General features: G+C 58.6%; 2 protein-coding genes across 4 annotated transcripts; one reads left to right on the plus strand and one right to left on the minus strand.

Annotated features, from left to right (window-relative positions):
* The first annotated feature begins 631 nt into the window (after positions 1-631).
* FAM171A2 (family with sequence similarity 171 member A2) lies at positions 632-12,203 on the plus strand. Its single transcript, XM_008012417.3, has 8 exons — positions 632-888; positions 4,401-4,628; positions 4,862-4,954; positions 8,236-8,394; positions 8,472-8,651; positions 8,750-8,866; positions 8,983-9,109; positions 9,644-12,203. The coding sequence occupies exons 1-8, from the start codon at positions 771-773 to the stop codon at positions 11,118-11,120; spliced, it is 2,499 nt and encodes an 832-aa protein (XP_008010608.3). The 5' UTR covers positions 632-770; the 3' UTR covers positions 11,121-12,203.
* GRN (granulin precursor) lies at positions 11,750-20,316 on the minus strand. Of its 3 annotated transcripts, XM_008012418.3 has the most exons (14): positions 20,195-20,288; positions 19,787-19,918; positions 15,560-15,704; positions 15,311-15,436; positions 15,111-15,195; positions 14,524-14,636; positions 14,287-14,422; positions 14,064-14,173; positions 13,703-13,829; positions 13,406-13,503; positions 13,073-13,318; positions 12,620-12,853; positions 12,297-12,527; positions 11,750-12,207 (listed from the first exon to the last, which is right to left on the minus strand). In XM_008012418.3, the coding sequence occupies exons 2-14, from the start codon at positions 19,813-19,815 to the stop codon at positions 12,070-12,072; spliced, it is 1,818 nt and encodes a 605-aa protein (XP_008010609.2). In that variant the 5' UTR covers positions 19,816-19,918; positions 20,195-20,288; the 3' UTR covers positions 11,750-12,069. The 3 variants fall into 3 exon arrangements, with proteins under 3 accessions (XP_008010609.2, XP_008010610.2, XP_008010611.2); XM_008012419.3 differs by lacking the exon at positions 19,787-19,918 and having other exon boundaries at positions 20,195-20,316; XM_008012420.3 differs by lacking the exon at positions 19,787-19,918 and having other exon boundaries at positions 19,923-20,216.
* Between the last annotated feature and the right edge of the window lie 1,730 nt (positions 20,317-22,046).

A 22,046-nucleotide genomic window follows, 5' to 3' on the forward strand; every position in this document is an offset into this window, starting at 1 on the left:
CATGGGCATCTTCGTCCTAGAGTTTAGTGTTGGTAAATGAGTAACTCTAGCATTTGTACAGGGCTCCCCAAGACTCCTGCACCAGTCGACCAAGCCCAGGGACATAATTGAATCTGGAGATTCCTGGGGCCTTGTTTTGAAAAAAGACTTGAAATAGTAAGAAAGGCCCAAAAATAAATGTTCACTTGTCCATGGGGAGAAAAAAAAAAAATTCTGTCTCACAAACAAAAAAGAGACTTAGGGGTGTCTAGGGGGCCTTCCCTGCCCCAGCACTGCCTGGGTGTTTTGCCGGGAGAAGGGGGCCATCGAGCAGGGAGTTCTTACACTTTTCTGAGACTTTCATGACCGTACCCCTTGAGGGTGTTGTAAGCAATAGCCACTCCCAACCTACACACAAAAAAATTCTGCACCAATTTAACTCTCAAAACCCAAAAACCCGGGTGATGGGACCCTAATCCCGACACTCCTTTGCAGCCCAGAGTCTGGGAGCGCAGAGCAGGGGCTGCGGGGTGGGCTGAAGGTGGGCAGTACTGGGGGGAGGCGGGCGGAGCGGGGCCGGGAGGGGGCGGTGCCGGGGGCCAGCCGTGTGGCGCGCCGCCTGCAGGGGGCGCTTGCGGCGGCTCCGGGCGGAGACAATCGCGCTGAGCGGGCGCCGCAGCCGGAGCGGGAGCCGGAGCTGCGAGGCGCGGCGCAGAGCTGGGGCTGCGCCGGGCCGGGCGAGCGGGACCAGGCGGGAGCCATGGACCGCTAGGGCCCGGCCTAGCCCCGCGATGCCGCCGGCTAGTGGCCCCAGCGTCCTCGCGCGGCTGTTGCCGCTGCTGGGGCTGCTGCTCGGCAGCGCCTCCAGGGCTCCCGGCAAGTCGCCGCCGGAGCCCCCCAGCCCGCAGGGTGAGTCTCCGCCCCGAGGGGCCGCGGTCGCGGGCCTGCGCCCCCTGATCAGGCTCCCGCCCGTTAGCCCCCTCTTCGCGGCGTTGGTGAATTGAGGGATATTCTGTTCCCTGGATTCGGGTGGGGCAAGCTAAGCGATCTGGGGTCGGCGCTTGTTGGAGAAAGCGGAGGCGGGGAGAGGGAGGCCGTCCGGGGCGGGGGTCTTGGGGAGACACAATGGGTAGGGCGAGGGTCCCCAGGCTCGGCGCCGCCGCCCCCTCCCTATTTGTTTTTCTCCCTCCTAGTCGGCGAGGCGCTGCTGCCTGAGCCATTGTCTACCGAAGACACCCGCCCAGGGGCGGGCTGGGGCGGGCGCCCGCTCCGCAGCCCCCTGCGGGTTCCTCGCTCCCGACCCCGGCTGGGTGGGGGCGCCGGCATCGGCTGCCACCCTAGGCCCGGACAGGAGGCTGGGCGCCTGGAGCTGGATTTGAAGGGGGGAGGGGAGAAGGGGGAGTGGGTGAGGCTGTGGGCGGGATTGACTGCTCTAATGGGGTTCTTTGCCCTGGAGCCTGACAGCTCCCAGCCAGCTCCCCTGGTTTAGAATTTGGGGTGCACCAAATAAATGCTTGTGAGCCTATGACGGAGGACGAGCGGCAGTTGTGGGGCTCTGAGAAAAGAGGGTACATTGTGATTCCAACTGAAGGCGCATGGCAGGCTTGCGGTCGCGGAGCCATGCTGAGCTGGCTGGCCGTGGGCAGTGCCGGCTGGGAGGGCAGGTGCCTGGGTCCCCGTTCAGCAGGCCTCCTGGCACTCCTGTCCCCTGCCCGCCCCCAGATCACCCCCTCCTCATCTCCCATCTCTTTCGCAGTGGAGGAGACCCTCCCCAGCGACTCACCGGGCGCAGGTGGGTGTGTGAGGTGGGGGTGGGGCCGGCTTCCGCAGCAGGAAAGGGTGGGGGAGCAAGACCCTGACTCCACACTCCACAGGCAGGCCTGGATGCTTAGGGGCTTCCCCCCACTCCAGCCCTGAGCCCACCTCCCGTGCTTCTGCTCTCTCCCCGCTGCCTGTGGGCCCCATCCCTGCCTGAAGCAGTGTTCACTCCTCACCCCCCACACTAAGGAGCTGGCAGGAAAAGCAGGGTGGGGGGGTCTGGATGAGGGAAGTGGGGTCCGGATGAAGGGAGAGGGTCGGATTTCCTCCTGGATTGAGGCAGGCCTGGAGCCAGGAGAGGTGGATACTATATGGTATGTCAGGCTTTGAGGATTGGGGAGGGTTCGCCCTCTGCCTCAGTCTCCCCAGCTCTCTGGGGGAGGAGATGAGGCTTTGCTTAGTAGGAAGAAGCCCTAGTTTCTTAGGACGTCCCTCCCCTCAAGTCCCTGCACCTCAGGGGAAGGGGCCCAGGGAATTGGCTGGAATAGAGCCAGGATAGGGGGGTTCTCTGGGGCAGTTGGCGGGGAGCCCAGGTTGAGGGGAAGGGGGAAGGGAATCTGCTAGGCACCTGCCCCCTTCTCCCCCACCCCCAAGGGTGGCACAGAGCCTTACCAGCCCACCCCAGTTTTGTTTCCCCAGCTCCCTCCCTCTTCTGAAGCTCTGACTCTTGAACCCAAGCCATTCCCTCAAATGACCCCAAGTATCTCAGACTCGGGGTCCCTCCCCAGCTGCTCTATCCAGCTGTTCCTAAGCCCGGGATGGGGGTGGGAGTAGCCAGGCCCTTCTGGCTTCTCAGAATTCCTAATGGGTGTTGGTGGGGGGATGGATGAGGACCTTGTGCACATCCTCCTAGGCTCTCCCCTCCCCCCACCCCAAGCCAATTCTTCTTTCTCCCAACCTGGGTGTATAGACCTCCACTCTCCCGTATTAGCTGGGTGCCCTTGGGTATGTCACTTAACCTCTCTGAGCCATAATTTGTTCATTTGTAAGACATGGAAGGATAGTGCCTACATCATCAAATTGAAGTAAGAAATCTCATCAAATGTGCAAAAAAACAGTACAGGGGTGCCAGCTTCCTGTAGCAGCAGAGAGCGAGAGTGGGTGGATTGTGCACCCACCCTGCAGGGTTGGGCTCTGGCCTGGGAGGGGAGGTGGGCTCAGGGGAACAGCTGGATGGGATGCCTAGGGCAGGCGTGGCACTGGCTCCGGGTTGGGAGCCTGAGCTAAGACACCTGTCACTGCTGAATGTCAGGCTCCACTCTAAGGCCTTCCCTCTCCTCGAAGTCTCTGCAGCACCCTGACCTCCCCAGACCCTGCTGCTCTCAGCTCTAGACTCTTCCTTCCATACCCAACCCCCACTAGATTTGCATCCAGCACTCAGCCCACTCCCCACCTGCCTCCTGGGCCCCCCACTGAGGTGTCCATACATGCATGACACACCTTGTTAGCAGGAAGGTAGGGGTGAGGTATGTTCTTGAGGGAGGGGCTGTGCTGATGGGAAGGGGTGCCCTGGATCAGAGAGACTGCCTGGAGAATCCATGGGAACAACTCAAGGCTTGGTTCCTCCCCATCGTGCCATCTGAGGGCAGGACACCTGCCTGATGGCCTGGCCAGACTCTCCTTAGGCTGGGGGCAGAGGCATCCCTGGAAAGCAAAACACTTGGGCTTCCCTCCCCAGCCTCCTCCACAATAGTTCTCTTGGGCCTGGGTTGCACCCCCCCAGATCTCCTTCCCCTTGCCAGGGCCCCAGCTCCCTGCATGATCTCCTGGGAGGAATGAGGGCGTTGCCATGGTGACTGACTGTAGCTGGCCAACTGGGAGGGGGCAGGCGGTTCATGTGAGGGGGAGGGGGCAGAAGTAATTTGTTTGGGCATAGGGTTGGGGTGAGTCCCTAAATCTGAAGGGAAACAGGCTTGTGCAAAGGATTCTGGGAAAAGGATGAATGACGGGAATGACCAGTTTCCTAGTGTCCCCTGTCCATTTTTTCCCAAGACCCCAAACTCTGCCTTAGCCTCCATACTCCCTTTCAAACTGCTGAATCTTGACCCTTCTCTCCGCCTGCATACCCAGCTTTACTTAGCCTTTCTCAGCCCTCCTGTCCTCCTCTCCCCAGGCCCGGGGTTAAGAATGTTGCTTCTAGAGGCAGACTGCCAGGTCTGGATCCCAGATCTCCACTTAGCTGTAGTCCAAGTATCTAAACTCTCTAAGCCTCAGTTTCCTTATCTGTAAAATGGACTAAGAGCATATATTATCAAATCCAATACACCACTGGCTGTAAGATGCACCATGATTTCAGGTACCAGTAAGAAAGGAAGAAATGCTGCCAGTTGTAACGATGGCATCATCAATCATAGACATAGCCTGAGTTTAGAATCATGAAAATGTGACACAGTGCACGTGTCAATGAAATACGGGAATAGTCCCACCTCCTTCATGGGCTGATAGGAGGTTTCTCACTGAATGCTGGGTCTTAAATCATGCCTTCTCTAGCCTCAGCCCCAAAGACTCTCCCAAACACAGCTCCTTCCTCTGATATTGGGGCTCCCCCCAGTTCTCTTTCCCCCTCCCTCATCCTCACTTCCTTCACCCCATCTTGCCCACAGAGATCCTGATCAAGGTGCAGGTGTATGTGAGTGGAGAGCTGGTGCCCCTGGCCCGGGCCTCAGTGGATGTGTTTGGGAACCGGACTCTGCTGGCAGCTGGTACCACAGACTCAGAGGGTGTGGCCACCCTGCCCCTCAGTTATCGCTTGGGCACCTGGGTGCTGGTCACTGCTGCCCGCCCTGGCTTCCTCACCAACTCTGTGCCCTGGCGTGTTGACAAGCTGCCCTGTGAGTGCAGGGGCAGGTGGAGGGGGGGGACAGCAGCTGACCCTCCATCAGCCCCTTCCCAAAATAGTCTCCTTGGGGGTGGAGGGGGAGGCTTTCCAGCAGCTGCTGCCTGGGCTGGGGTACACAGAGGGGGCTGAGGGAGGGTGAAGCCTCTGGGACTCAGATGGAGGGGGTGCCTGGCTGGGGGATGGGGGGCAGGCTTTCCTGGAGCTGACTGGCCATCCCTCCCACAGTGTATGCGTCTGTCAGTCTCTACCTGCTCCCTGAGCGGCCGGCCACGCTCATCCTCTACGAGGACCTGGTGCACATTCTCCTAGGCTCTCCTGGTAAGGCTCCCCTTCACCCACGCCAACTTCCTCCTTCCCCTGACCTGGGTGTAGAGACCTCCACTGTCCTATATTAGCTGGGTGTCCTTGGGCAAGTCACTTCACCTCTCTGAGCCATAATTTGCTCATTTGTAAGATGTGGAAGGTTAGTGCCTACATCATCAAATTGGAGTAAGAATTAAATCTCATAAAAAGTGAAAAAACACAGTACAGAAGGTGTTCAATAAATGTTTATAGTTATTGGGGATTCTCGTGGTTTCTATTCTCCATCTATTCCTACCTTCCCTGCCACCTTTATCTTCAATGGGCCTACACGGATTTGTTGTGCACCTGCTGGATGCACAGGTGCACAGGAAGTGCAAGGCCCAGAGAAAGCCTGCAGCTGTCCTGATCTACCCCCGGCTTTTGGTCTCGCTCAGCTAGTACTTACTTCAACTCCTAGGCCGTGCCAGACATTGTGGCTGGTGCTGGGAACCACAGTGAGGAAGAAGACCCGCTCCTTGCCTTTGGACGTTCACAGACAAGTAGGAAGACAGATCATTGCAAGCCCTGAAATAGTTCCAGAGCAGGCAGGGCAGTGGAGTGGAGGGCAGCTGCTTTCAGTGCTGAGACGGCCCTAACCTGCGAGGGGACCCGGCTGGGTGAGAGCTTGTCGAACGGAGCGGTCAGCCCTCGACTCAGGAGTGAAGGGGAAGCAGAGGCACCTCCACTGGAGAGGAAGGCCGGGGGAGACATCAGGTGGAGGGTAGTAGAGGACAGTGAGGGTTTGGGGGCTCCATTCCGCTTAGAGGGCCATGGTGGGTTTCAGAGTTCGAGGAGCCCCTTCCCTGTTTGTAGTCTCAGCCTGAGCCCTTGTCACGGAGCTAGATTTTTCTTTTTTTTTTTTTTTTTGAGACAGAGTGTTGCTCTGTTGCCCAAACTGAAGTGGCATAACCTCGGGATTCTTCTGCCTTAGTCTCCTGAGTAGCTGGGATTACAGGCACCCGTCACCACGCCAGACTAATTTTTGTATTTTCAGTAGAGACAGTTTTGCCATGTTGGCCAGGCTGGTCTCGAACTCCTGACCTCAGGTGATCCACCCGCCTCAACCTCTCAAAGTGCAGGGATTACAGGCATGAGCCACTTCACCCGGCCTCACCAACCTGCTCGTTTGCTCACCTTCGTCACTCTGATCCCAAACCAGAGGCTTCTAAGTGCCCCTGAAGGTTTCTAAAATGCCAGCGGACCCTTTGTAGCCCCCTAGCTTGAAGCCCCTGCATGGTACCCACTGCTTTCAGTACCAAGCCCAGGTGCCATCTCAGAGCTGACAGCGCCTTCCAGAGCCCGGGCCACCCACTGCCCCACACCTCTGGGCCTTTCTCATGCCAGGCCTCCTGGATGTCCTTTCCCTCTTTCTTTCCTGGCTGAGTCTTCCACATCCTGCAAGACTCCACAGGGCCTCCCCTGAGCTGAGTGAGAACAGCTCCCCTAGTTCCCTGCATCCCTCTATTTGGATAGCAAGGCAGGAGGAATGGCACGAGAGAGGATGGGCCTGGAGCCCAGTGGTCCGGGCTTCTATCCAGGCTTGAGGATTGTGACCTCGGGCAAGTTACTGGACCCCTGCCTGCCTCCATTTTTGCACCTCTAAAATGAGGCTGATAACAAAGACACCTAGCTGAGGGGCTATTTTCCTAATTGCAGGGGTTAATACAGGTAACCCGCTTAGAACAGTGCGCAGCATAGCTTAAAGCTTAATAAATGTTAGCTGTGACCATATTGTACTGGAATTGTTTATATGTCTGTCCCCTCCACCCCAACACACACACACACACACCCCTAAACTGTCTGATGCAGTAGCCACTGGCTACATATTAAATTGAAGTAAATTAAATCAAAAATTAATTAATTTGGCCGGGCGCGATGGCTCACACCTATAATCCCAGCACTTTGGGAGGTCGGGACGGGTGGATCACGAGGTCAGGAGATCGAGACCATCCTGACTAACACAGTGAAATGCCGTCTCAACTAAAAATACAAAAAAAAAAAAAAATTAGCCAGGTGTGGTGGCGGGCGCCTGTAGTCCCAGCTACTGGGGAGGCTGAGGCAGGAGAATGACGTGAACCTGGGAGGTGGAGCTTGCAGTGAGCCGAGATTGAGCCACTGCACTCCAGCCTGGGTGACAGTCTCAAAAATAAAAATAAAAAAAATTTTTAAAAATTAATTTTTTAAAATTAATCCATCCAGAGATGGATTCTCACTCTGTTGCCCAGGCGGGAGTACAATGGCATGATCTCGGCTCACTGCAACCTCTGCTGCCTGGGTTCAAGTGATTCTCCTGCCTCAGCCTCCCGAGTAGCTGGGATTATAGGTGCCTGCCACCGCACCTGGTTAATTTTTGCAGTTTTAGTAGAAACGGGGTTTCACCGTCTTGGCCAGGCTGGTCTTGAACTCCTGACCTCGTGATCCACCTGCCTCGGCCTCCCAAAGTGCTGGTATTACAGGCGTGAGCCACGATGTCCGGCCCCTTTTTTTTTTTTTTTTTTTTGAGACAGAATTTCGCTTTTGTTGCCCAGGCTGGAGTGCAATGGCACAATCTCAGCTCACCATAACCTCTGCCTCCCAGGTTCAAGCGATTCTCATGCCTCAGCCTCACAAGCAGCTGGGATTACAGGCATGCGCCACCACACCCGGCTGATTTTGTATTTTTAGTAGAATCGGGGTTTCTCCATGTTGGTCAGCCTGGTCTCTGACTCCCAACCTCAGGTGATCCGCCCGCCTTGGCCTCCCAAAGTGCTGGGATTACAGGCATGAACCACTGCACCCGCCTAGAAAAAATTCATTACATTTTTAAAAATTAAAAATCCAGTTCCTCAGTCACACTAGCCACATTTCAAATGCTTAACAGCCACGTGTGTCCAGTGGGTACCATAATGGGCAGCACAGCTAGAAGACATTCCCATCACAGCAGACATTCATCTTTGAGCCCCCAGTGTCTAACCTGGTGCCTGCCACATAGTAGACAATACTGTTTGAGGATCTGGATTGCAATATTTTATAGGTTCTATAAGGAAACTTCTAAGAAAGCAAGTAAATTCCTGAGGCTCACACAGAGATTTCAAGTCCATGTCCCTTCCAGGTTAACATTCCATGACTGCCCAGTTTTCTCCCCAAGGCATCACCCTCCCTGGCCTTCTGAAGTGGCCTGACCTAATGTCCCCCTTTTCCTTAGATAATGGGTTTCTGCCCTGGTCCCTGGGGATCCTGTCCGTGGTCAGGCCACTGCACCCCCTCTCTCCCTCCAGGTGCCCGCTCCCAGCCCTTGGTGCAGTTCCAGCGCCGGGCTGCCCGCCTGCCTGTCAGCTCCACCTACAGCCAGCTCTGGGCGTCACTCACGCCTGCCAGCACCCAGCAGGAAATGCGGGCTTTCCCTGCCTTCCTGGGCACTGAGGCCTCCAGCTCAGGTAGGCTGGGTGCCCAGCGTGGACGGGGTCTCCCCAGGCTCAGGATCAGCCCTCAGCCCTGTACCCTCCTCCCTTAGGCAATGGCTCCTGGCTGGAGCTGATGCCCCTGGCTGCTGTGAGCGTGCACCTGCTGACAGGTAATGGGACAGAGGTGCCACTCTCAGGCCCCATTCACCTGTCCCTGCCTGTGCCCTCCGAGACTCGTGCCCTCACCGTGGGCACCAGCATTCCAGCCTGGAGATTCGACCCCAAGAGTGGTAAGTGCCTCAGGGGGTTGCAGGTGCTTGAGTTGAGGGAGGAAAGTGGGACTTAAGTGGGAGGGACTCAAGTGTGACAAAACCCCTGCCTCTCCCAGGGCTGTGGGTGCGCAATGGCACTGGTATAATCCGGAAGGAAGGCCAGCAGCTCTACTGGACCTTCGTCTCCCCTCAGCTGGGGTACTGGGTCGCCGCCATGGCCTCCCCCACGGCTGGTAAGAGTAGTGGGGCAGTGGGCATAGGGGCCGTGGAGGAGGGGAGCTGGGAGAGCAGACTTCTGAAAGGCAGGAAGGGCGTCCACACCTGAACACTAAGCCCTCGCCTGGTACAGGGCTGGTCACCATCACGTCGGGCATCCAGGACATCGGCACCTACCACACCATCTTCTTGCTCACCATCCTGGCAGCCCTTGCCCTGCTGGTGCTCATCCTGCTGTGTCTGCTCATCTACTACTGTCGGTGAGGCTTCCCCCACCCTCCCCTCCTCTCCTCTGACTGAGGCCTGCACTTGCACCAGGCCCTGGGGCCCCAAAGATGCATAAAATCCACTTCTGGTCCTCAAGGGGCAGACAGGAAAAGACTTCCTGTAAACATGCTAAGACCTGAAGGGCTGGTGCTAGGGCTGAAAACAGCGGGGAGGTGGGAGAGGAGGCAGGGCTTAAGGACTTGCAGCCCGGCCCCTCCAGAGAGATCTGCCACTGCCCCTAGCAGCCCAGCTCTCTCCCCCAGAGGACTCCAGGCCGAACACACCCACAGACGGCCAAGATGCTCATCCCTGGTTCTCGCAGCACATCCTACATGCAGAGGAGTGCAGAGTTTACCCTGAGGGGACCGCCAAACGGACACGGCTCCCCGCCATCTCTCCTGGGCGCCCCAGGCATTCTCCTCACCTCTTCCACTATATTCATCTCTTGTCTTGCATCTAAGGGGGTTCGGGGCCAACTCTGGCCCTCACCCTTTCCTGAGAGGCCCCCTCTGCTCCCTCCCTTCCAGGAGGCGCTGCCTGAAGCCGAGGCAACAGCACCGCAAGCTGCAGCTCTCGGGGCCCTCTGACGGTAACAAACGAGACCAGGCCACCTCGATGTCCCAACTCCACCTCATCTGTGGGGGACCCCTGGAACCCGCCCCATCGGGGGACCCCGAGGCTCCGCCTCCAGGCCCCCTCCACTCGGCCTTCTCCAGTTCCCGGGACTTGGCCTCCTCCCGGGACGACTTCTTCCGCACCAAGCCGCGCTCTGCCAGCCGCCCGGCCGCCGAGCCTTCGGGTGCCCGCGGGGGCGAAAGCGCCGGGCTTAAGGGCGCGCGTTCGGCCGAGGGCCCCGGCGGGCTGGAGCCCGGCCTAGAGGAGTACCGGCGCGGGCCCTCGGGGGCTGCGGCTTTCCTGCACGAGCCGCCCTCGCCGCCGCCGCCCTTCGACCACTACCTGGGCCACAAGGGGGCGGCCGAAAGCAAGACCCCCGACTTCCTGCTGTCGCAGTCGGTGGACCAGCTGGCGCGGCCGCCGTCGCTGGGCCAGGCGGGGCAGCTCATCTTCTGCGGCTCCATCGACCACCTCAAGGACAACGTCTACCGCAACGTCATGCCCACCCTGGTGATCCCCGCGCACTACGTGCGCCTCGGCGGCGAGGCTGGCGCCGCGGGCGTGGGCGACGAGCCGGCCCCGCCCGAGGGCACGGCACCCGGCCCAGCGCGCGCTTTTCCACAGCCCGACCCCCAGCGCCCGCAGATGCAGGGCCACTCAGGCCCGGGGGGCGAGGGCGGCGGGGGCGGCGGCGAGGGCTGGGGGGCCGGGCGCGCGGCTCCCGTCAGTGGCTCAGTCACCATCCCTGTGCTGTTCAACGAGTCCACCATGGCGCAGCTCAACGGGGAGCTGCAGGCCCTGACCGAGAAGAAGCTACTGGAACTGGGCGTGAAGCCGCACCCGCGCGCCTGGTTCGTGTCCCTCGACGGGCGCTCCAACTCGCAAGTGCGCCACTCTTACATCGACCTGCAGGCGGGCGGCGGGGCCCGCAGCACCGACGCCAGCCTGGACTCGGGCGTCGATGTGCACGAGGCGCGGCCCGCGCGCCGCCGGCCCGCGAGGGAGGAGCGGGAGCGAGCCCCGCCTGCCGCGCCGCCGCCGCCGCCCGCGCCGCCGCCGCCGCCCGCGCCCCCGCGGCTGGCGCTCAGCGAGGACACGGAGCCCAGCAGCAGCGAGAGCCGCACGGGCCTCTGCTCTCCAGAGGACAACTCGCTGACGCCGCTGCTGGACGAGGTGGCGGCGCCCGAGGGCCGGGCGGCCACGGTACCCCGGGGGCGGGGCCGCAGCCGCGGGGACAGCTCCCGCAGCAGCGCCAGCGAGCTGCGGCGCGACTCGCTCACCAGCCCGGAGGACGAGCTGGGGGCGGAGGTGGGCGACGAGGCGGGCGACAAGAAGAGCCCGTGGCAGCGGCGGGAGGAGCGGCCGCTGATGGTGTTCAACGTCAAGTAGCGCCGGCGCCGGGCCTGGCACCGCCCCTCCCGCGCGAGCCCGCACCCAGGGTGCGCGCCCCCGGGGCCTGCGGGGGCCCTCGCGCGTAGCCCCCAGCCCCAGGCTGGAGAGGGGGCCCAGGGGCCTTGGAGCCGTTCCGTGGTAGGTGCTGGGTTGTGTCTTGCAAGGGACCCTGTGTCTGCCTCCAAGCCGGGGAGGAGGGGGGGTCCAGCCCCCCAAGGGGAGGTGCCGGGGAGGAGGGCTGGGGGGAAGCAGTGCCTGTGTAGACGTGGCTGTACACAGAAAGCTCTATTGTGGGAAAGCAGGAGGGGTGACCCAGCCTCAGCTGCTAGTGTGAGGGCTGGGAAGGGAGGGGGCGTTCTCTCTGGACCCCTGGGAGGGGAGGGGGTGCTGCTTGCTGACTAGCCCATCTCTGGGCTACCATGTCACAGGGCTGGTGGCTGGGACAGCTCTGGGGACTAGGGGGTAATGTGATACAGCCGATGTGGGCAGCAGCAAATACAAAACTGGTGAGGTTAAGGCTGTGTGTGTCTTTCTGTGGGGTAGGGGAGGGGTGTTGGCAGTGGACATGAACCCTTGCTCTGGGGCCCTGGGGAGGGCAGGCAGGGCGGCAAATCAGACACTGTTAAGAAAGTGTACAAACTTTATTGGAACTCACACACACACACACACACACACACACACACACAAACACCCCTGTGGATAGGGAAAAGCACCTGGCCACAGGGTCCACAGAAATGGGGAGGGGATGGCAGCTTGTAATGTGGCTTTTGCCACAACCCCTTTCTGACAGGGAAGGCCTTAGATTGAGGCCCCACCTCCCATGGTAATAGGGAGCTCAGAATGGGGGCCAGGGAGAATTTGGTTGGTGAGAGGTGCTAGGGAGGCCTGAGCAGAGGGCACCCACCGAGTGGGGTACCGAGGGCTGCAGAGTCTTCAGTAGTGTCCCTCACAGCAGCTGTCTCAAGGCTGGGTCCCTCAAAGGGGTGTCCCAGCGCAGGGCCTCCCTGCGCAAACACTTGGCGCCCCTGGCTGCGCAGCGGAAGCCAGCAGGACAGCAGTGTCGCCGATCAGCACAACAGACGCCCTGGGTGGTCAGAGGGGGGTGAGAGGGTTGGATGAGGTGGGACCTGGTCCCTGGCCATACCCAGCCCCATGGTGGGGGATGGCACTGACCTGGCGGTAGGGACAGCAGGCCCAGCCCCCTCGGTTGTCTCGGCAGCAGGTCTGGTTATCATGGCAGAAGTGCCCTCCCCCACACTCCACGTCCTTCACACCCACGTGAGGGCTACGGGCCAGGAAGGTGGCAGGCTGGGCAGAGACCACTTCCTTCTCGCAGGATCGGGCCTTCACGTTGCAGGTGTAGCCAGCCGGGCAGCAGTGCTGGCGATCCTCGCAGCACACAGCCTGGCGGGGAAGGGAGCACAGAACGGCGTTACATTCCTGTCCCCTCGCCGGGCTTAGCTCCCCTATCCAGGGGCAGGCAGGGAGGTACTCACGTGGGGCAACTGGCAGCAGGCCCAGCCCCCACCCAGGCTTGGGCAGCAGGTCTGCCCCACCGGGCAGCTGGTGTGCTGGTCGCAGCCCATGTCTCTGGGGTGGGATAAGGAAGCCTGGCGGGCAGGCATCTTCTCCAGTCCAGCCACGATCTCGCTTCCCCGCTGACACCGCCCCTCGGCTACACACGTGTAGCCCTGGGGGCAGCAGTGCTGGTGGTCCGAGCAGCAGACAGCCTGGGGGGTGGGCAGGAAAGGGCGTTCTAGGTAGCCACTATGTGGGGCACAGTGCCGAGCCCCTACCTACTCCAGCCCGCCTCTCCTGCTTATAGCACCTCCAGATGGGAACGAATCTGACAGAGCTGGGTGTCACCTACTGGCCATGCGGAGGGCAGAAAGCAATAGGAGTTTGGCCACCCACCTGCCCAGGCCAAGATGCTGTCCCCTCCCATGTACCTCTGGGACTGGACAGCAGCCCCACTCTCCAGACATGAGTTGGCAGCAGGTATTGGAGGGGGGACAGCTGGTGACATTATCACAGGGGACATCTCTCTTCAAGGCTTGCGGGTCTGGCAGGCTGAGGTGAGCTGGGGCCTTCTCCATCCAGGACACCTGGTGAGTTCCCTGTTCACAGGTACCCTTCTGCGTGTCACACGTAAACCCCGCGGGACAGCAGTGTATATGGTCCTCACAGCACACAGCCTAGGGCAGATGGAGAAGGGCCAGTGGGCACTGGGGCCCAGTTAGCTGCCACACTGCTCAGCCCACCCACCCACCACCCCTGGGTACCTGGGTAAAAGGGCAGCAGCCCCAGGCCCCCGACTGTAGACGGCAGCAGGTATAGCCATCTGGGCAGCTCACCTCCATGTCACATTTCACGTCTCCCACTGTGAGGGAGGCAGAGAGGACAGGTCAGAAGTGGCACTGGGGACCCTCGGTGGTATCCACCCTTTGCCGGCTCCACAGCTGGCACCAGGTGTTGAAGATGGAGGGCACCACTTACACCACCTTGCAGTGATCCTAAAGCCAGGCCTAAAAGGGAGGAAAGAGGGCCCCACCCCTGTATCTGTGCCCTGCCTCAGGTACCTGTTTGTGCAGGCAGCTTTGTGAGGAGGTCCATGGTAGCGTTCTCCTTGGAGAGGCACTTACTCTGGATCAGGTCACACACAGTGTCTTGGGGGCAGCAGTGCAGGTGGTCGGAGCAGCAGATGGCCTGGGTGGGGACGGGTGAGTCTTTGTCACTTCCAGGCTCAGCAGAGCACGGGGAACAGCCAGGCTGATGGCTGGCACTGCCCCAATCCTCCACTAGGGGGTGGCATGAACCCTGCATCAGCCAGGCTCCCAGCAAGCAGCCAGCCAGCCCCATGCCCCAGAGCCCCTGTAAGGTGCATGTCAGGGCCAAGTGGCTGGGGGCACACAGCCAAGCTGGCTCCAGCCCCTCACTCACATTGGGCATTGGGCAGCAGCCATACTTCCCACTGGGCAGCTCACAGCAGGTAGAACCATCAGGGCACTGGGACCGTGTATCCGGACACATGACTGAGCTGGACAAAGCCACTGGAAGGGAAGCAAGTGTGAGGGGCAGCCAGGGTGGAGGGAACTTCTTCCCACACTTGGAGTCAGTGAGGCCCCACCCCAGCCCCTGGCCTGATGCTCTCCCACCTCCTCACCTGCCCTGTTAGTCCTCTGGGCAGGGATCTTCTTTGCCAGGGGGTGGGTGCCCGTGGGTGTGATGCAGCGGGTGTGAACCAGGTCGCAGAAGGCACCATGCGGACAGCAGTGCACCCTGTCTTCACAGCAGGAAGCCTGAGAAAAAATGGTCCTGACTCCGTCTTCACCCCTTGCCCCTGGCCCCCACCCTCTGCCCCCACCTCCCTCCACGTACCCCCGTCTCCCCAGATTTGTACCTGGGGCATGGGGCAGCACCCCCAGGAGCCATCGACCATAACGCAGCACGTGGAGAGGTCCGGGCATTCAAACTGACTATCAGGGCACTGGACGGCACCCACGGAGTTGTTACCTGTGGACAAGATGACCCGGGATTCTACCAGCCCACTCAGGGAAGGTGACTGCCCCATCGTGCACAGAGCTGGTGGCACCAGGGCCTGCAAGCCCAGCTACTGGGGTTTGGGGGTGACACTAGGGCTCAGTGATCTCCTAGGCATGCCTAACTCACCCTCCTCACAATCCAGTCCCTCCCTCAGCAAGATGGCATGGGGAAGGGGCACCCACTGACCATGGGTTGGCATTAGATCGGCTCAGCTTGACCTTTCCCCACCCCCACAATGCCTGGACTTGGAGTCTTGCACTTTCTCCTGCCCCTCCTATCCCCAGTGCTGCACCTCTGTCTACAGCAGGGGTGTTGCTTAGTACAGATGCCACATGAATGAGGGCACGAGGGCAGGAATCGGGGCTGCCCCGCCAGCTGGGCTCCTGGGTTCCAGGCTCTACATGCTGCCCATCTGTCTGCCCTGCACCCACATCCCGGCTGCACCTGATCTTTGGAAGCAGGATTGCCCATCTGCACTGCAGTGGAAGCCCCGTGGGCAGCAGTGATGGCCATCCCCGCATGCCACGGCCTGTAGGACACAGAGAAACCGGCATTGGCAAGGCCCTTTTATCTGCAAGTGGGAGACTGCAGGAAAAGCATCAGTGCAGACCTAAGGCCCTCCATCGGGCTGATGGCACGCTCACCTCTGGGAAGGGGCAGCAACGGGAAGTCCCTGAGACGGTGAGGATGCAGGAGTGGCCGGCAGAGCAGTGCACACCAGCCTGGCAGGGGCCGCCCAGATGCCTGCTCAGTGTTGTGGGCCATTTGTCCTGGAAAGACAGGGGAAATGATAAACCACAGACTTGTGCCTGGCATCCTCCTCTGGCCAATCCAAGATGACCCTCTGGGAAAACCCAGGCTGCCAGCTTTTGCCTAGGCTGAGAGGCACTCACCAGAAGGGGACTGCAGCAGCTGTAGCTGGCTCCTCCGGGGTCCAGGCAGCAGGCCACAGGGCAGAACTGACCATCTGGGCACCACGTTCCAGCCACCAGCCCTACTGTTAAGGCCACCCAGCTCACCAGGGTCCACATGGTCTGCCTGCAAAGTACCAAGGAACATCTGGCAACTGCTTAAGCCCGTGCCACCCTTGATTCTAGGGCCACTCAATACCCCAGTCCCAGGCCAAGGTCCTGGCCCGGGACTGCCTGAGCCTTCTCAACGCCTCCCTGTCCAGGCAGGCAGAAAGCTGCAGGGGCTGAGAGTCAGCTTCCTGCAGAGCCCTGTGTGTGACATATGCCCCAGCACATGCAGACCTGTGAGCATGAATGCTGACATGTGTATATGTGTGGGCCTGAGTCCCCAGCACATGGTCTAATGCCTGGGCCTCACTGGGCAGGCTTATGAGAGTCAGGAAGACGTGATTTTTTTTGGTCTGATCTGTGCAGATGTGGGCCACCTCTGGGGTGGGGGGGAAGGCATCAGTAGCCATGGGAGAGGACAGGGCTGGGGTGCAGGGAGGGAGGCCCCCCAGGAAAAGCCAGGGTTCCCCTCCAGATGCCTCCTTGCCTGACACTGTGTTCATACCTGCACCCCGCTAAGGCCTTGCAGGAAGCGGCCACATGATGACATGGGAAACCACAGGGGTGAGAAAGTTGTGAAAAAGGAAGTATGATGGCCAGTGGAATCTGGGCTGCCTTCCCCAGAGGCCAGTCACCACCTGGCCATGAATGTCCCCTCCTCACCCAGGGAAGGGGACACAGAAGCTGGGTCAGCCTTTGAGATACCTGTGTTCTGAGGGTACCCCACACCACCAGGGCTCTCTGAGGTTCCCCAAGCATGCTAACCCCCACCCCTGCCTCTCCATCTATTCTGGAAGTAAAACCCAGCCACATGTGGAGAGAGACCACGTGTGCCCACTGGGCTGGCCATCTGAGTCACCAGGAGGAACTGAGACTTGAGTTTCTGCGGAGAGCAGCCTCTCACTTCCTAAACAACTCTTCTCCCAGGCTCATCTAGCCCAGCTAGCTCAGTGGGGTGGCCAGAGAGGTAACTCGTCCTGAAGAAGCGAAAACAGTAATGTCTGTTGAGCCTCTTGGGAGCCAGTTACAAGACTCTCCATTATTTTATTTCTTTGCAACAACCATCCAAAGTAGTAATTAATACCTTTACTTTTATTTTTAGAGATGAGATATTGCTATGTTGCCCAGGCTGGACTCAAAACTCCTGGGATCAAGCAGTCCTCTAACCTTGGCCTCCCAATTAGCTGGGACTTTGGGAGCGTGCCACCAAGCCTGCTCACCCCCCTTTTTTTTTTTTTGAGATGGAGTCTTGCTCTGTTGCCCATGCTAGAGTTCAGTGACATGATCTTGGCTCACTGTAACCTCCACCTCCCAGGTTCAAGCGATTCTCCTGTCTCAGCCTCCTGAGTAGCTGGGACTACAGGCACCCGCCACCATGCTGGGCTAATTTTTGTATTTTTAGTAGAGAGGGGGTTTCACCATATTGGTCAGGCTGGTCTTGAACTCCTGACCTCAGGTGATCCACCCGCCTCAACCTCCCTAAGTGCTGGGATTACAGGCTTGAGTCACCACACCTGGCCTCACCTTTACTTTTTTGTTTGTTTGTTTGAGACGGACTCTCCCTGTCTCCCAGGCTGGAGTGCAGTGGTGCTATCTCAGCTCACTGCAAGCTCCACCTCCTGGGTTCACGCCATTCTCCTGCCTCAGCCTCCTGAGTAGCTGGGACTACAGGTGCCTGCCAGCACACCCGGCTAATTTTTTGTATTTTAGTAGAGACAGGGTTTCACTGTGTTAGCCAGGATGGTCTTGATCTCCTGACCTCATGATCCACCCACCTCGGCCTCCCAGAGTGCTGGGATTACAGGCGTGAGCCACCACGCCCAGCCACCTTTACTTTTAAAGGAAGAAACTGAAGCTCAGAGATGTTAAGTACAGTCAGCCCTCCGTATCCAACCAGAGATCAAAAAATATTGGGTGTGGTGGCTCACACCTGTAATCCCAGCACTTTGGGAGGCCTAAGTGGGCGGATCACGGGGTCAGGAGTTCGAGACCAGCCTGGCCAACATGGTGAAATCCCCATCTCTACTAAAAATACAAAAATTAGCCATGCGTGGTAGTGCACACCTGTAATCCCAGCTACTCAAGAGGCTGAGGCAGGAAAACGCTTGAGCCCAGGAGGTGGGGGTTGCAGTGAGTGGAGATCGTGCCACCATACTCCAGCCTGGGTGACAGAGCGAGACTGAGATTCCGTCTTACAAAACAAAACAAAAACCCCAGAAACTGTTACATTGTTGCTGAGGTATACTACGCAGTTAGGCTTAGGATGGGTGCATCTATAATGAACATGTACAGATTGTTCTTTCTTATTATTCCCTAAACAATTCAGGATCACAACTATTTACATGGCATTTCTTTTTCTTTTCTTTTTTTTTTTTTTTTTTTTTGAGACGGAGTCTTGCTCTGTCGCCCAGGCTGGAGTGCAGTGGCCGGATCTCTGCTCACTGCAAGCTCCGCCTCCCGGGTTTACGCCATTCTCCTGCCTCAGCCTCCGGAGTAGCTGGGACTACAGGCGCCCGCCACCTCGCCCGGCTAGTTTTTTTGTTTTTTTTTTTTTGTAATTTTAAGTAGAGACGGGGTCTCACCGGGTTAGCCAGGATGGTCTCGATCTCCTGACCTCGTGATCCGCCCGTCTCGGCCTCCCAAAGTGCTGGGATTACAGGCTTGAGCCACCGCGCCCGGCCTTTTTTTTTTTTTTTTTTTTTGGGACGGAGTCTTGCTCTGACGCCCAGGCTGTAGTACAGTGGCGCAATCTCAGCTCACTGCAACCTCTGCCTCCCGGGTTCAAGCAATTCTCCTGCCTCAGCTTCCTGAGCAGCCTCCTGAGTCTGCTACCACACCTGGCTAATTTTTGTATTTTTAGTAGAGATAGGGGTTTCACCATGTTGGCCAGGCTGCCAGTCTCGAACTCCCAACCTCAGGTGATCCACCCACCACAGTCTCCCAAAGTGCTGGGATTACAGGCATGAGCCACCGTGCCCAGCCAACATGGCATTTCCATTGTATTAGGCATAAGTAATCTAGAAATGATTTAAAGTATGTATAGGTTATATGCAAATATCACACCATTTTGTATCAGGGACTTGAGCACCCACAGACTTTGGGGTCCTGGAACCAGTTCCATGAAGATACCAAGGGACACTGATAACATGTCACACATCAGGTCATGGTGACGACAGGCTTTGATGGCCCCAGAGCGTATTGGACCTGGGTTAATATCACTAGTGGCACAATGGGCAGTGCCTGAGAATGGACCCCTAAGCCCCAGGGGGATAGGTGCAACAGGTACAACAGAAACAGGGTACAGGGAGGGACTGCCTGGAAATCGCACTTGGTTCCTAATCCTGGAATTGCCAACTGTGAGGGCCTGAGAAGTTGCTCCCTGTCTGTGCCTCAGTTCCCCCACGAGTCTATGTGTGGATACCATTGGAGGGGGGAGGGGCAGGAAATGTCACCCACCCAGTCACTCACATCCTCTCTGCTCCAACTGGCTTTCCTCAAGTGCCCCTCCCCTAACTCAGCATCCCGAAGAGGCCACCTCCTGGACAGATAAGGATGAAGTTGACTAGTCCTGGACAGTGGACCCTCTCCTCAGCCCCACAGCTCCCAGGCAAAGCACCTGCAGCTGGCACCGCCTACTTCCTGGGTGTTTTCAGCAGGCTGTCCGCTGCCCTGGCTTGCTGGGAAGGGGAGTCTGTCTGCACAGGAGTGTTCAGCTCTCTGGTGAGTTACCTGTGCATGGCCCCTCCTGTTTACCCTGAGTTGAGGGAGTATAGTGTATGCTTCTACTGAATACACGCACACGCATACAGAAACAGGGATGAGGAGGCGAGTCACAGTCTCTCACGCCACCCTACACCGCCAAAACAGCCAGAGGGGACAGCAGCCTCTTCAAGACCCTAGCTCTGTTATCTTCCACTAGGTGGCAGCCCCCAACTCCGAGTGCAAAGGGGAGAGGAAATTCCCAAAAGGGGAGCCAGCCTAGCTGCAACTGAGCAGGAAAAAGTGGCTGGGAGAGGCGGAAGTTAGTTCGTCCCACCCCCAAAAAGAGGAAGTAAGGAGGAGCCAGACCAGGTTCAGTCACCACTCCCAAGTCCATACTACCTTCGAGAAGCCAAGGTCTCAGGTCCCATTCCCAGGCCCTCGGAGCTCCCAGTCCAGGGTCGCGCGCCCCTCCGGCTCCAGGCCGCCGCGGGAACCACCCACCACCACCACGAGAGGGAAAGAAGCCGGCACCTACCGACAGGGGTGGAGCTGAGTCAAGAATGGTGTGGTCCCTGCTTTGGGGGAATGCTGGGGAGGTAGAAAGACCCCTTCTAACAGAGGTCACTGCAGTTACTGCTTCCTCTTTCCCACAAAACTCCCTCTAGTGTATCAGAACCCCCAAGGAGTTTCAATAAGCGGTTCTTGTCTTGTCTCCGGCTGAGACTCCAGGGGAACCTCAAGCTCACATGGCCCTGGCCGGGCCCCTGGGCAGGAGCAGGCCAGAGGTCTGCGCGGCCGCCCTCCTACCTGCGTCCGGGTCCGCGGTCCCTGGGCAGCAGCAACCGGGCAGCGCTCAGACTACAGATCCCAGCGCGGTGACCCGCCTACCTCAGTTTCCATTGGCCAGGGATCAGGGCTGCCGCACTCCCATTGGCTACTTATCAATATGGAGGTGGGGCCAGCCTGGAATGCTGTGTTTCTTTTCTACTCAAATCACTCTCCTCCCCGCTTCCTCTCGCCCCACACCCCATTTCTAGGGATCATGTGATTGGAGAATCATGTGACGCTGGGCCAGCCTCAGCAGGGCAGCTGGTGCTCGTCGCCTTCCTTCACCCATCCTGCAGAGGTGCCTGGGGGAGTTTGCTAGAGATGATAGCGCGTGTCTGGGGCATTGACAGTGCGAGGGACTGTTATGAATTGGGAATATTTGTGCTCCTCTTTCTATTCTTTTGTTTGTTTGTTTGTTTGTTTTGAGATGGAGTCTCACTCTGTCGCCAGGCTGGAGTGCAGTGGCACGATCTCGGCTCACTGCAACCTCTGCCTCCCGGGTTCAAGCGATTCTCCTCCCTCAGTGTCCCGAGTAGTTGGGACTACAGGCGCGCGCCACCAAGTCCAGCTAATTTTTGTATTTTTAGTAGAGACGGGGTTTCACCATGTTGGCCAGGATGGTCTTGATCTCTTGACCTCGTGATCCGCCCGCCTCGGCCTTCCAAAGCGCTGGGATTACAGGCGTAAGCCTCTGCACCCGACCTTGTGTGTTTGTTTTAGAGAAAGGGTCTCGCTCAGTCGCCCAAGCTGATCATAGCTCACTGCGGCCTGCAACTCCTGCTCCCAAAGCGATTCTCCTACCGCAGGCCCCCGAGGAACTGGGATTACAGGTGTGAGCTACCGCGCTCACTCGCTCCTATCCTATCCTATCCTGCCCTGTCCTGTCCTGCCCTATTCTGCAAACTCAGATGACATGCTAGGCAGGGCCCAGAGTGAGTTGAAGGATGGTTTCCAGGACAAAGATAAACAGCCCAAAAGCCCTTTCCTCCAGGTGCTCAGCAGGACAGGGGGCAGGGATTGGTGGGAGACAGTCTCAGGCTGAATCTAATTTAATATACAAGGTCGTGCGCCAGTTGCCAGGTGTGGGGAGAGGAAGTAGATTGTCTACAGGTGGGGAAGAAGAGATTTCATTCCACCTTAGAAGCATCTCCTTGAGCTGAGTCTGGGAAGATTTTAACTGGCAGGTGGAGGAGGTGGTGTTGGGAAGAGCCCTGGGAAACCAGATAGGAAGAGCAGGCTTGGCAGGGATTGGATGCCATGTTCAATGCCAGTGGGCTTCAGGAGCTGCTAGGTGCCTGGCACAGGCAGGGCTGTGGCGGGGGCTGTCGAAAGGGAAGTGGCTTCCTAGTCTCCACTGGCCCTGCCTTCGAGGAATTGATATGGGAGGGTGAGGAGAGAAAATGTACCACAGAACACATTAGCCAGTGACGAGAGTCAGGCTGCTCGGTGCCAAAGGGCCTGGGCCAGGCAGAGATGGGTGATGGGAGATGGGCCAGGAGAGAGGAGAGGCCCAGGGAAAACCTGGTACTGGGCCGTGGAGGAAGGGCAGTGTCTGCACAGGGGATGGAAACTGCTGCAGCCTGAGCAAGACACTGGAGCTGAGGGTAAGGCGGGGGCAGGGGGACAGCTAGCCAAGCTCAAGGCAGCAGAAGTTGGAGCAGGGAAAGGGTGCCAGCCAAGCTGTGGAGTCGTGTGGCAGGGGTTCTAAGCCTGGAGTTAAAGCAGACCTAGACAGCGGATGAGACACCTGGCCTGCTGAGGACCTAGGACTAGTCTGTGCCCTGGTGACACATTTGTGCTTATTTTCCTTCCTGTGTATCTTGAGACTAGG

The sequence above is a fragment of the Chlorocebus sabaeus genome, chromosome 16 (assembly GCF_047675955.1).
Source record: "Chlorocebus sabaeus isolate Y175 chromosome 16, mChlSab1.0.hap1, whole genome shotgun sequence".
NCBI lineage: Eukaryota > Metazoa > Chordata > Mammalia > Primates > Cercopithecidae > Chlorocebus > Chlorocebus sabaeus.

What these genes read in the sequence shown, in the direction of transcription:
- FAM171A2 (XM_008012417.3), top strand. Translation starts at nt 771, where the DNA reads ATGCCGCCGGCTAGTGGCCCCAGCGTCCTCGCGCGGCTGTTGCCGCTG. An exon ending in GAGATTCGACCCCAAGAGTG is followed by an intron (nt 8,652 to 8,749) that starts GTAAGTGCCTCA and finishes TGCCTCTCCCAG; the next exon opens with GGCTGTGGGTGCGCAATGGC. An exon ending in CTGCTCATCTACTACTGTCG is followed by an intron (nt 9,110 to 9,643) that starts GTGAGGCTTCCC and finishes CCTCCCTTCCAG; the next exon opens with GAGGCGCTGCCTGAAGCCGA.
- GRN (XM_008012418.3), bottom strand. Translation starts at nt 19,815, where the DNA reads ATGGGACCTGAGACCTTGGCTTCTCGAAG. An exon ending in GGTGCTGCCCCATGCCCCAG is followed by an intron (nt 14,423 to 14,523) that starts GTACAAATCTGG and finishes ATTTTTTCTCAG; the next exon opens with GCTTCCTGCTGTGAAGACAG. An exon ending in CCTGCTGCCAGTTGCCCCAC is followed by an intron (nt 12,528 to 12,619) that starts GTGAGTACCTCC and finishes CTTCCCCGCCAG; the next exon opens with GCTGTGTGCTGCGAGGATCG.